The sequence below is a fragment of the Condylura cristata genome, unplaced genomic scaffold (genome assembly GCF_000260355.1).
Source record: "Condylura cristata isolate star-nosed mole 26May11 unplaced genomic scaffold, ConCri1.0 scaffold00005, whole genome shotgun sequence".
Taxonomy (NCBI): domain Eukaryota; kingdom Metazoa; phylum Chordata; class Mammalia; order Eulipotyphla; family Talpidae; genus Condylura; species Condylura cristata.
In genome coordinates, this window is record NW_004567106.1 from 64040307 (window position 1) to 64052409 (window position 12103).

Sequence of the window (12103 nt, forward strand, 5' to 3'; positions counted from 1 at the left end):
CCAGCATTCGTGTGTTAAACTTGGGAAGGCTCTAGACAATCTGAAACCAACATGGCTAATTGGGTAACCTGGAACTGAAGAAAATGTGGGGGCTTGGAATACAAGTGTCAGACGTTTAAAGTTGATTTGTGTTACCTACTTATTGTTTTTAATTTTTGTCTTATGATTTCCGTATTCAGGGTCAGAACTTGAAAAGAAATTAGCTGGAATCCGTCATGAAACGAGAATCCACATTTTGAATCTTCTCATCACCTCTTTGGAACGAAATCCACCCAGTCTTGCTCTCTATTTACTGGGCTTTGAATTAAAGAAACCTGTCAGTACCACAAATCTCCAGGACCCAGGTACAGCTGAAGGCCTTTGTTTCTTTTCACACATTGGTGCCAGAATGGAGATTTAGTGAATTCTGGGTTTGCAGGAAATAATTAATGAAGGTAATGCGATGGGTTATCCTTTAGGACTTAGATCAGGTGGAGGCAAAGCGAGTGTGAGAAAATTAGTATCTATTGTACTTACCTGGCAGAGGAGATCCCATGACTGTGAAGGTGGTTTCCCCAGAGCGAGCCTCATCTATTGCACTCTGGATGGCTGGCCCCTTCAATTTCCCCAAAGGTGGGGAATGACTGTAAGTTGTGGTAGTGGGGGACTGTGTCTGTGCTCTCCCTGTTAAAAAAAGAAGGAATTACAGTGTCTGGTAGTTTTGCTTATCAGTATTTGAAAGGGTGTTTGCAGTATTGCACATGTTACAGAAGTTTAATTTTTGTGAGGATAATTGAAGGGTTTTAATGCAGACATTTTAAATAGTTTCCTTTTGGTCTCATTAGGAGTGTTAGGCTGCCCGCGGACATGCCTTCACGCCATCCTCAACATCTTGGAGAAAGGAACGGAAGGGAGGACAGGCCCGGTAGCAGTGAGAGAATCCCCTCAACTGGCTGAGCTGTGTTACCAGGTATACAGAAGCCCGCCCTAGTGAGCCTGAATACAAGAAACTTAAGTAGCTCCTTGGATACACCACAGATAGGATGGCATAATAAACAGCAAGACTGAGTTGAAACGAGCTAAATTGTAGTTTACCAGTTTTTCATTTGTGGATAAAACCCATAAAGCACAATTTTTGCAACAGATTATGACAGGTAGTGTAGAAACTTTCCGATGATGCTTTGCTTCAAGTTATTTTTTATCAGTGAAGAGAGCAGTAGACTTGGGTCAGAAGACTTCTGGTTCCCATCTCTACCCCTTAACTAGCTAAGTCACCTTGGCCATGCCATACACACATCTCTACATTTTTAATCCATGAAATGGACTGTTGTGAGACTTAAATAAGAATATAGGAATGTAAGTGTAAACACTTCTCTAGAAACATGTAAATCATGCAGTCCTATAGCTGTTTGAGGTGTTAGAAAGTTGAAATACTTTCTCATTTATGCTTAATTCTTATCTTTATTGTTTTATTCATTTTGTAACTTAGTTTAAGAAGTAGGCTTCATAGAGTATCACTAATTTCTCAGTTTAAGTGGCACCCGGATTCACAGTGTCATCATAAAGAAGTGCATCATTAGCTTTTAGTGAAATGGAGATTTGTCTTTGTTCTCCTCTGCAGCTAGGTCTGTCTTGGAGTCAAAACTTAATTCTTACTTAATGAGGGGATCAAACTTAATCCACATTTTCATTTTAGCACAGTGCTACAGATTTTAATATATACTTGGTTGAAGTAAAGAATCAACTTATTCATCTAAAATATTTATCAGGCAGGTGATGGGAATGAAGCCAGACTTAAGACAACAGGGTGAGGAGAGGACAGAGAAGAATCTGACATGTTGGAGAGCTTGTGCTCAGCCCCTCAGCACCTGCTTATTGTTCCCTGGGAGGAATGTGGGCCAGCACAGCTAGAGCCTCTGAGATTTTAAACCACTGTTCTAGCCAAGTGCAGCATGTGCAGCCCAGCAGCCCTGCCAGTTTATAAAATATGCTCTGTGACTCGGCCACTCAAATACAGACCAGCGTCACCTCCTCAGAGCTTGCTTTATTCTTAGCATTTTCTGCCCCATGGGGTCTTCTGCCCCACTCCAGACCTGCTGAGCAGAACCCAGAGTTTTAACAAGGCACTGCTCTATTTTTTTTTAATAATATAATAGTTTATTTTCCCATCATTTTGTGCATTTTTCCATCTCAGTTGTAATCCCTGTGGGTTTCCCATCGCCAAATCACCCATGTGCCATCACCGAAGTCCAGTGCATTTCCCTCCCTCCACTGTTTTTGATCCCATTCCCCACTCCACCCCCCCATAAATTGTCTGTGGAATTTTGTTGTTCATTATTATTATTATCTTCTCACCTGATCTGCTATACTCCTATGAGTGAAACCATTCGGTATTTTTCCTTTTCTTTCTGGCTTATCTCACTAAGCATGATCGTTTCCAGCTCCATCTATGTTGCTGCAAAAGGCATGTGTTTCTTTTTTTTTTGGTTGCTGAGTAATACTCCATTGTGTATATGTACCACATCTTTTTAATCCAGTCATCCATTTTTGGGCATTTGGGCTGTTTCCATGTCTTTGCAATTGTGAATAAAGCAGCAATAAACATGGGGGTGCAAGTATCTTTTTGAATCAGTGTTTTTGTGTCCTTTGGGTAGATATCTAGGAGTGGGATTGCTGGGTCATATGGAAGCTCCATGTTTAGGCACTGCTCTGTTTTTAATGAAACATGCTTTCTTAACCTGTGGGTGTATACTTCACTGGGCTTCAGAAGAAAAATCAAAACTCTAAGAAGAATGTTAGTTTCTTTCTTTTTCTTTTTTTTTTTAAGATTTATTTATTTATGCTGGGTTATAGGCCAGAAGTGTGGTGGGTGAGAGAGGATTCACCAGAGACAGAATAGGGAACAGAGCAGGCAGATCTACTGAAATACACTGCTGAGAGGGGCAACAGGCAGGCAGGAGAGGTCTGCCACACCATATGGGTCAGCTCCCTGGCTGGGGATTGAACTCGTGCTACAGTGGCTTCGCTTCATAGTGTGGTGCTTTAGCCTGTTGCGCCACCAGGGAGAGCCTTCTTTTTCTTTTTTAAAGATTTAATTATGCATACAGAATTGGGATACAGGCCAGGGGTGATGGGGGTGAGAGGGTTTACCAGGACAGAGTGGGGGGCAGGACAGTAAGACTTGTTCAACTTCAGCTCAGAGTGTGCAAGTTGCATGCCGGTAATTTTTGCTGCTCTTGGCCTTTCTGTGAGTGACTCCCAGTGCTCACAAGAAGTGATTCTGGAGTTAGGAATAAGCTGTAGCCATGTAGTCGAATTTGCAAAAATGATATTTGTTAATGAAGACTGTGGGGGTCAAAGAATATGAATACTTTTATGACTTCAGAGTTTCATTTGCAAGTAATTGTAACAATTCTGATATTAAATGGTGTCAATAATAGATGAATCTGAAGTGCCTGATATATGAAAAACAATAAATAGCAATACAATGAATAATTCATGAATAATTCATGAATAATTCATGAGTAGTTTTTTGCTACTCCTTTGCCAAATACTGGGATTTGATTTTTCAATTAGAAATCAGTATTTTGTAAGGCCTCTCCGGTGGTGCAAGGGGTTCAAGCACAGCACTGGGAAGCTAACATCACCACTGTAGCACAAGTTCTATCCCCAACCAGGGAGGTGACCTACATGACATAGCAGACCTCTCCTGTCTTGCCTGCTGCTCCCCTGAGTGGTGTATTTCAGTCAGTCCACCTGTTCTGTTCTCCTCTCTGTCTCTGGTAAATCCTCTCACCCACCCCTCACCTCTGGCCTGTATCCCAGTTCTTGTATGCATAGATAAATAAATCTTTAAAGGAAATAAAATAAAGTGAAATAAAATAGTATTTTGCTGAATTATAGTAAGACACCTGCCTTAATAGTGCCCAGATTTTTTTATTACAAAAAAGGATGGACATGTTGCTTTGATTACAGGGTATTTTTCTTCATGTAAAATGTTCTTTGCCATTTTATCTGTTTGAAATTCATAAATCTAATGGAGCTCTTTATACATGTTATAACTTCACTTTTTCTTAACATTTGATGTCAAAGCTTTTATCCCCAATTTTATTATTTTCTGTTAAAATTTTTTGTGACTTATACATGCTATTTAGTTAAACCTTTAGACCTTTTAGTTCTTCAGTAGCTTTAGTTCTAGTAAATTTATTTTTTTCTTGAGGTTGAGATAAAATTGCTAGTTTCCAGGCATTACCTTTGAGTATTATGCCATTGATAATAACTAAAAATTTAAAACTTATTAATAACTCTATATGTGCTAATAATGATGTTGCCATTTCAAGATCAGTTCTATACTAATGTTATCCACACTCTGTAAAAACCCAATATATTTTCTTGAAATAGGATTCCAATGATTGCTTATAACTCTGAGTTTCTGCTTATCCATTTTGCTTGAGTCTATTCATATATAATCATCTACGTTACCCTTTTTCTAAAATTGTATAACAAAATAAATTTGGTAGTATGGAAATTAGACTTTTGGTGGCAAACATGCTGGAGTATTTACAGGTGTTGACTTTTAATGGTGTACACCTGAAATCTGCAAATGTCACTTCAATTTTTTAACAAAAGCTGACTTGGGGATTTTTTTATTTTAATTCTTTAGGTGATCTATCAGTTATGTGCCTGCTCTGACACATCTGGCCCTACTATGCGGTACTTGAGAACCAGCCAGGATTTCTTATTTTCTCAGTTGCAGCATTTACCTTTTTCTAACAAAGGTAGGACATTGTTTTCTCTTGTGATTATAACAAATTCATTAAGTTCATACTGAGTTACTTTACTTACTACATTTGGGGATAGCAGTTCATAGTATTAGTGGAATTATTTTTGTTACCTCTTTGTAACTTTGGGTTGCTTTGTAATTTTGCTCCAGAAACCTAATGTTTTGGCTGTTAGCACAAAATGATTTAAAGTAACCTGTCAAGGGTGAGGTTTGATAACTTAATGAATTTAATTTGAAAATGATGTTGAAGGGATAAGAAAATTCTGGAAATTTAGAAATTTTTTAAATGAGTCATTTAGTAAAAATTTTTGTTTTGCTTCTGTTTCTTGTGTATATGTTGAAACCAGTGCAGATGTTAAAATAAATACAAAACTAGGGCCTCTCTGGTAGCCAAGGGATTAAGTCTCAGCACTGTGAACCTGTCTGCAGCAACTGCAGCACGAGTCCGTCCCCAGCCAGGGAGCTGACCCACATGGCACAGCAAACCTCTCCTGTCTTGCCCGCTGCTCCCTTCAGCAGTGTACTTCAGTAGAGCTGCTTGTTCTGCTCCCCACTCTGTCTCTAGTGAATCCCCTTGTCACCCCACACCTCTGGCCTACACCCCAGCTCTTGTATGCAAAAATAAATGAACCTTTAAAAAAAAAAAAGAAAGAAAAGAAATACAAAACTAAGCATGGCAGAAATGCTTTCTAGCTTAGTTTATTTACTTGACACAATTATCCCATAATTATGTTTTATCAGGTGTCTGTATTATATAATTTGATTGTTGATCCATTTCTGACAATTTCCTGAATTCATATTTATCCAGGCACTTATAGCTTGCTGAATTTTAAAAAAGTTTACTTTTTATCTTTATGTTTTAGGAAATTTGAACTCAATAGATTTCATAGTATCCTTTGTTAAGAGTACCAGTTTTTAATTTACTTTTTGGAGTGATTGTGTGTAAATTACCTAAATTATTATTTACTATTTTTCATCTCCTTTCCTTAATAGTGTGTCTTATTTTTGCTTCTATAATTTTGTATATATATTGTATAAAAGCTTTAACTCTTTTATGCCTGATTAGAAAAAATGAACTTGCCTATTACAGTATCTATTTTTGAAAAAGAAATCCACCTTTGTTGTTTTTAGAAGTACAAGTTTCTTATTTGGTGAATTTTATGTTTATATTGTTACAATTATAGAACTTCAATCAGGAAGATTAAAATAATACTAGACTTTAAAAATCCTATTGTGTGATTCCCAATCCTAATTATATGTTCAACCAAATGTCTTTAGTTATCTTTAGAGACAAAATGAAAATTTGCAACTTAAATTTAAGTATTAAATTTTATATTGATGTCAAAATATGACAAACTCAGATTTCTGTAGATCTTTATGAAGTTATTCTGGTGATGGAAGCTTGATTCTTTTTTGTTCTTCATTGCATTTGCTAATTTTCCATAGACCGATAGTGGCTTATTTCTTCTTCCTTGCTATCTGTTTTTCTTGTTTAATTTTACAGAATGCTTAATTACTGTGCTGCCAAGTCTCATAAGTTATTGACTAAGTTACATGGGAAAATATATGATGAGTATGGAATTTAGCTTATATGTTTCTTTCCAGAATATGAAATATCTATGCTGAACCAAATGTCGTGGCTGATGAAGACGGCCTCGATAGAACTGAGAGTAACTTCTCTGAATCGTCAGCGGTCACATACTCAGAGACTCCTGCACCTCTTATTGGATGACATGCCAGTGAAGCCATACTCGGGTGACTATGTGAATGCTGGCATTTGTTTTATTGTGCTCTGCGTGGTCTGTGTGATGGCAATGATAGCTTTGAATTGTGTCTGTGTGACTATAGGCAAACAAGTTCTTCCTGCCTTTTTTCCCTTCAAACTCAGAATTTGAAAGTCACCCCATATTGTCATTTTATTATTGTTTGAGGTGTCCACATTGTGCTCTGTGCACATATACAAGATTCAGTGGAGTTTGTCATACTGAGTCAGTACAGCGTAAGATATTTTAATATATATTATTACGTGCAAATTAGACATATGCTTTTCTAATCATCTTGTTGGCATGATTGGCCCTGCCGCTTTCGGAGTTCTGCTTGTGCAGAACTTTGCAATTGCAAGTGGATCCCACAGCAGTGGAGAGAATTAACTGAATGCTTTAGATCAGTTCCCATCGATCTCTGCATCTTTTTTTTTTTTTTTAAGATTTATTTATTTATGCATACCGAACTGGGGTACTGGCCAGAGGTGCGGGGAGTGAGAGGATTCACCAGAGACAGTGGGGGCAGAACAGGCAGGTATACTGAAATAAACAGCCGAGGGGAGCAGAGGGCGAGACAGAAGAGGCCTGCTGGGCCTGGCCGGGGATGGAACTCGTGTTGCAGTTATTGGCAGTAGCTTGATAGTGTCTTTAACCCCTGTACCATCAGGGAGGCCCCAGTGTTTGTTATTTTCAAATAAATTGTTATTACTGATGTGCCAACAGACGGTGAAGGAGGAATAGAAGATGAAAATAGGTCTGTGTCTGGGCTTCTTCACTTTGACACTGCTACAAAAGGTAAAGCTCTTTCCATTTGTAGCTCTTTATGACATTTCTTAACTTTTCAAATGATGATTATGCCCTTCAAATTCTGACCTGGAAAAAAATTCCATATAAAGAATTATTTGTTATTCAAAAAATTTTTTTTGTAATAGAATTATGGAACGGGGAAAACAATTGCAAATGGGTATATTAGAATAAAATTGAATTTAGGTTTCAATTCAACCTTTTGTTTGTAGTCTAAAGCGCTTTCTAAACATAACATTGTCCACGAAAGTGACCTGAATATGGTAGTGGTTTGTTCTCCTCAGTACCCTAAGTAAAATTGGTCTGCTTTTTATTTCTAGTACGTCGAAAAATTCTGAGTATTCTTGACTCAATTGACTTCAGTCAGGAGATCCCTGAGCCTCTGCAGTTGGATTTCTTTGACCGGGCCCAGATTGAGCAAGTTATTGCTAACTGTGAACACAAGAATTTACGGGGACAGACAGTCTGCAATGTCAAGGTGAAGATTACTTTAACTTCTGCGCAGCGTCAAGTGCTTCACTGTGTTTTTCCTTTCACGAGCAGCCAGGAAATAAAACTGAATATACCACAGCAAGTGGGCCTGCTTCAGAGGTTCCACATCACCTCCGTTTTAGTATTTAGGCCATCCGCTCTAACTCTGGAGGGATTTTGAATTCTTCCCTCTCTGCCAGGTAAATGGTAATGCTTCCCCAGTAGGAAAAGGATATCCAAGGCATTTGCACTAACTTACCTGCTTTTGCACAAATTTACTTAGCTTTCCTGAATGTGAGGGACACCTAGTGTATTTGACTAGAGACTAAACAAAGCACTGTGGATTCGCAAATAAAGGTATCTAAAACTTTTCTTTCGAGGGAAGTTTAAGGTAATTGCCAGGGATTATTTATTGTTCTACTATCCATTTCTGATATGATCTTGTTTTTCTTTTCCTGATTCTATAGCTTCTTCACAGGGTTCTTGTAGCTGAAGTAAATGCCCTTCAGGGCATGGCAGCCATAGGACAGAGACCCCTACTGATGGAGGTAAGCCCGACTGAATGGGTGTTAGTTTTAGGGCTTTTATGCTTAGATTACTTGGATTGTTATTAAGAAGATGAAATGGTATTTCATTAATTAACAGGTATTTCATTAATTAATGGTTGAGCTTTAATGGAATCTTTAACTTCTGACTTTCTAAGCTGAAGTTAATGCTGGGATGCCAGAATAAATAACATTTTTCTGCTTGGCTAGTTAGGATGTGCATCCTGTTTCTGTTATGGTAGACTTCATTTACTCCCCATCAGTGGGGAAGTGGGGAGACATTTGTCAGTAAGAGTGGGGAGTTATGGGTAAAAGGTGAGGTAGAAAGAATCACGTAGATGGGCCACAGCAAAAGGCAGAGAAGTAAAAGGTACATTAAGGAAATATACCACTGAACTTGGGTTTTAGCCAGCGTTACAGAGGAGAGATAAGATGGGGTTAAAAAGCTTTTATTTTACCCACCTCACCTCTGCCTCCTCTTTTCCTTCTTTCTCACATGCACAGCTTTATATGTGTTTTCTGGGCTCTGGCTGCCAATATAACACAAAAAGTTAGATCTGCTAGTTGGCATGTAAAGGTTTTTAGAGTATCTGTCAACATTTTCAGATTAACAGACAGTATTAAAAATAGGAGCCTGTTGGTAGAAGGCACTTTTTGCCTCTGTGTTAACTTTGCAATTCAATTTCTGTGGCTTTAGGAGATCAGCACCATACTTCAGTATGTGGTCGGAAGAAACAAATTGCTGCAGTGTCTTCATGCCAAACGGCACGCGCTGGAGTCCTGGAGGCAGCTGGTGGAGATTATCCTGACAGCTTGTCCCCAGGACCTCATTCAGGCAGAGGATCGACAGCTGATTATTCGTGATATTTTACAAGATGTGCATGATAAGGTGACATAGTTCCTAAATTACTTTTGTATTGCTGAGCAAATGTTTATATATCATGTAAATGTATAGTTTGCCACTCTTCCTTTTTTCTGTGTTAAATTAGGAGCAAATAGCAACATATTAGGTGCAATAGCAAAATTAATATTTTCTCCTTAAATTTTGCATAGTAATTGTTTCATGCAGAGTATCAGAATTATCTAGGAAGCTTTTAAAAACTGAACATGTGGGTCTGACCCCAGAACTATTAGATGAGACTCTCTAGTGATGAACCTATTTAGGTGAATTTTCTTTTCTTTTCCTTTTTTTTTTTAAGATTTATTTATGTATGTATACAGTACTGGGGTACAGGCCAGAGGCACAGGTGGGGTGAGAGGATTCACCAGAGACAGAGTGGGAGCAGAACAGGCAGATCAACAAAGCACACTGCTAAGAGGAGCAGTGGGCGGGTCGGGAGAGGTCTGCCGGGCCATGTGCATCACTCCCTCCCAGGGCGGGAATCGAACTCATGCTGCACTGGCTTTAGCTTCTTAGTGCTGTGCTTTAACCCACTGTGCCACCAGGGAGGGCCCCATTTAGGTGAATTTTCATTAAAAACTCCCTTGAGGAGGGCCCTTCCTGGTGGTGCAGCGGGTTATGACACTGCACTGCAAGCTAGTCGCTGCTGCTTTGGTGTGAGTTCGATCCCTGGCCCTGTTGGTGACCCACATGGCACGGCAGACCTTTCCTGACCCGCCCGCTGCTCCCCTCAGCAGTGTGCTTCATCATTTTGTCTGTTCTGCTCCCCACTCTGTCTCTGGTGAATCCTCTCTCATAGCCCCTGCACCTCTGGCCTGTACCCAATTCTGTATGCATAAATAAATAAATCTTTTTTTAAAAATAGATAATATAATAGTTTATTTTTACATCACTTTGTGATTTTCCCATCTCAGTTGTAATCCCCGTGGGCTTCCGATCACCAATCACCCATGTGCCATCACCATAAATAAATCTTTAAAAAAAAACAAACAAACCAAAAAACTTCCTGAGGAACCCTGATAGCAATTCTGGTTAAGAACATGTGTTTGTGAACATCATTACTTAAAATTTGCCACAATCTTCTTGACTAGTATAATTCTATTCCTATATTCTTATCGTAAATGAAAAGATATATGTGGTGTAAAATACATGTAATGTCGCTGATAGCAGGATCTTCATTCTGCCTCATTTTTCTGTTTTCAGATCCTGGATGATGAGGCTGCACAGGAGTTGATGCCAGTGGTAGCTGGTGCTGTGTTCACGCTCACTGCTCACCTCCACCAGGCTGTTCGCACAGAACAGAAGCAGCCGTTAGTTTTGGGACCCGGGGAGGCCTCATATGCTTTTGTGCTAGACAGTATGTTCACCTCGCCACCTTCAGCAGAGAGCCCAGTGCTGGGCTTTGCTTCTATTGGAGATTCTTCACTTCACATCATATTGAAGAAGCTGTTAGACTTCATTTTGAAGACAGGTTTTTTTCCCATCTAAATTTTTTATGAGCTACAACTTTGGAATTTGTTTTAATTTTAACTAAAGAGAAAGGTTTTCATGCTACTGTATCTCCTTAGGTGGTGGGTTCCAGCGAGTGCGGACACACCTGTATGGCTCTCTACTCTATTACCTGCAGATTGCACAGCGACCAGATGAACCAGACACCTTGGAAGCAGGTATGCTTAGATTGACTTTTAATCCTTCCTGGCTTTAGAGATTAGTTCCTTTAAGTTAGAAAAAATAGCATCTTTTGGTTAAGCAAAATTATAATGAGGCTTTATGAATCAGTAGAGCGTATACTTGAAAGATAAAGAAGAAGAATTTTGTAAACTGAAGGTAGTACTGTGAAAGCAAACTCTCAAAGAGTACTTGGCTTTATACACTTTCCCATTTTAGATGAGCAGTGAACTGAGTCATGCAGTGGCAGTGCTAAGACTTCCCCCACGCGAGGGCAAGTCTGGGCCTTAGTAGCTCCTCCCGTCTCAGCCCCACTGAACAGTGTGCTGTAGAGATACCGTCTCCCTTACAGTACTTCGCAGAACTTAGCTGGTTAAATCTTTTCAAATGGCTGTTTTCCATAGTATACAAGTAACATTTTTTACCCATTTGCCTTATTCACAGCCATTTCAATTGCTTCTTATTTTTACCATCACAGCAATGCATCAGATACTCTTCATGCCTATGTATTTCTTAAGGATGATGTATGATAGAATTTCCATGTGAAAGATCATGGTCATTTTTATTTCAAAAAAATTTTTAAGCACATTGCTATTTCAGTAGATTCTACCAAATGACTTTTGAGCAGTGTAACTCATCTGTAGTGTATTTATATCTTTTTGTACCAACATGAGGTTTTTCCTGGATAAATTCCAGGAAGTGGAATTTCTTAGTCAAAAGATATGCATAAATTATATGTATATATGTATATACACACGCACATGTAATATATGCTGCCTCTAAAATGTAGTTAACATTTATAATTACATTTGGGTAATAATTTGGGTTCTTTAGGTTCCAGGTATGAAAAATGTTTTTAAATGTTTTAACTATTGAACAAGTAGTATATAGCACTGTATATGCCAAAGATTCTACGTAAGAACTTATCAGAGGTACATTCTGATAATGGACGTTGTTGCTCTCTTAAAGTGTGTGTTTCTTGGTAAACAAATGATTTAAAACTACTCTGTGTGAGATCCAGCTTTTCTTTTTTTAAAAAAAATATTTATTTTTGCATACGGAACTGGGGTACAGGCCAGAAATGCAGGGGCAGTGAGAGAATTCGCCAGGGACAGAGTGGGGAGCAGAACAGGCAGATGGACGAAGTACACTGCTGAGGGGAGCAGCGGGCGGGTCAGGAGAGGTCTGC

General features: G+C 38.8%; 1 protein-coding gene across 2 annotated transcripts in view; it reads left to right on the forward strand.

Annotated features, from left to right (window-relative positions):
* The window catches only part of NUP205 (nucleoporin 205kDa), a 64264-nt gene that overhangs the window by 31180 nt on the left and 20981 nt on the right, over positions 1 to 12103 (forward strand). For both annotated transcript variants that reach the window (XM_004677070.2, XM_012721057.1), the window contains 10 exons: positions 180 to 344; positions 825 to 949; positions 4643 to 4757; positions 6368 to 6517; positions 7249 to 7320; positions 7650 to 7807; positions 8268 to 8348; positions 9043 to 9234; positions 10450 to 10717; positions 10815 to 10913. In XM_004677070.2, the coding sequence (XP_004677127.1) occupies positions 180 to 344; positions 825 to 949; positions 4643 to 4757; positions 6368 to 6517; positions 7249 to 7320; positions 7650 to 7807; positions 8268 to 8348; positions 9043 to 9234; positions 10450 to 10717; positions 10815 to 10913 (1425 nt within the window). The remainder of the gene's footprint in view (positions 1 to 179; positions 345 to 824; positions 950 to 4642; positions 4758 to 6367; positions 6518 to 7248; positions 7321 to 7649; positions 7808 to 8267; positions 8349 to 9042; positions 9235 to 10449; positions 10718 to 10814; positions 10914 to 12103) is intronic.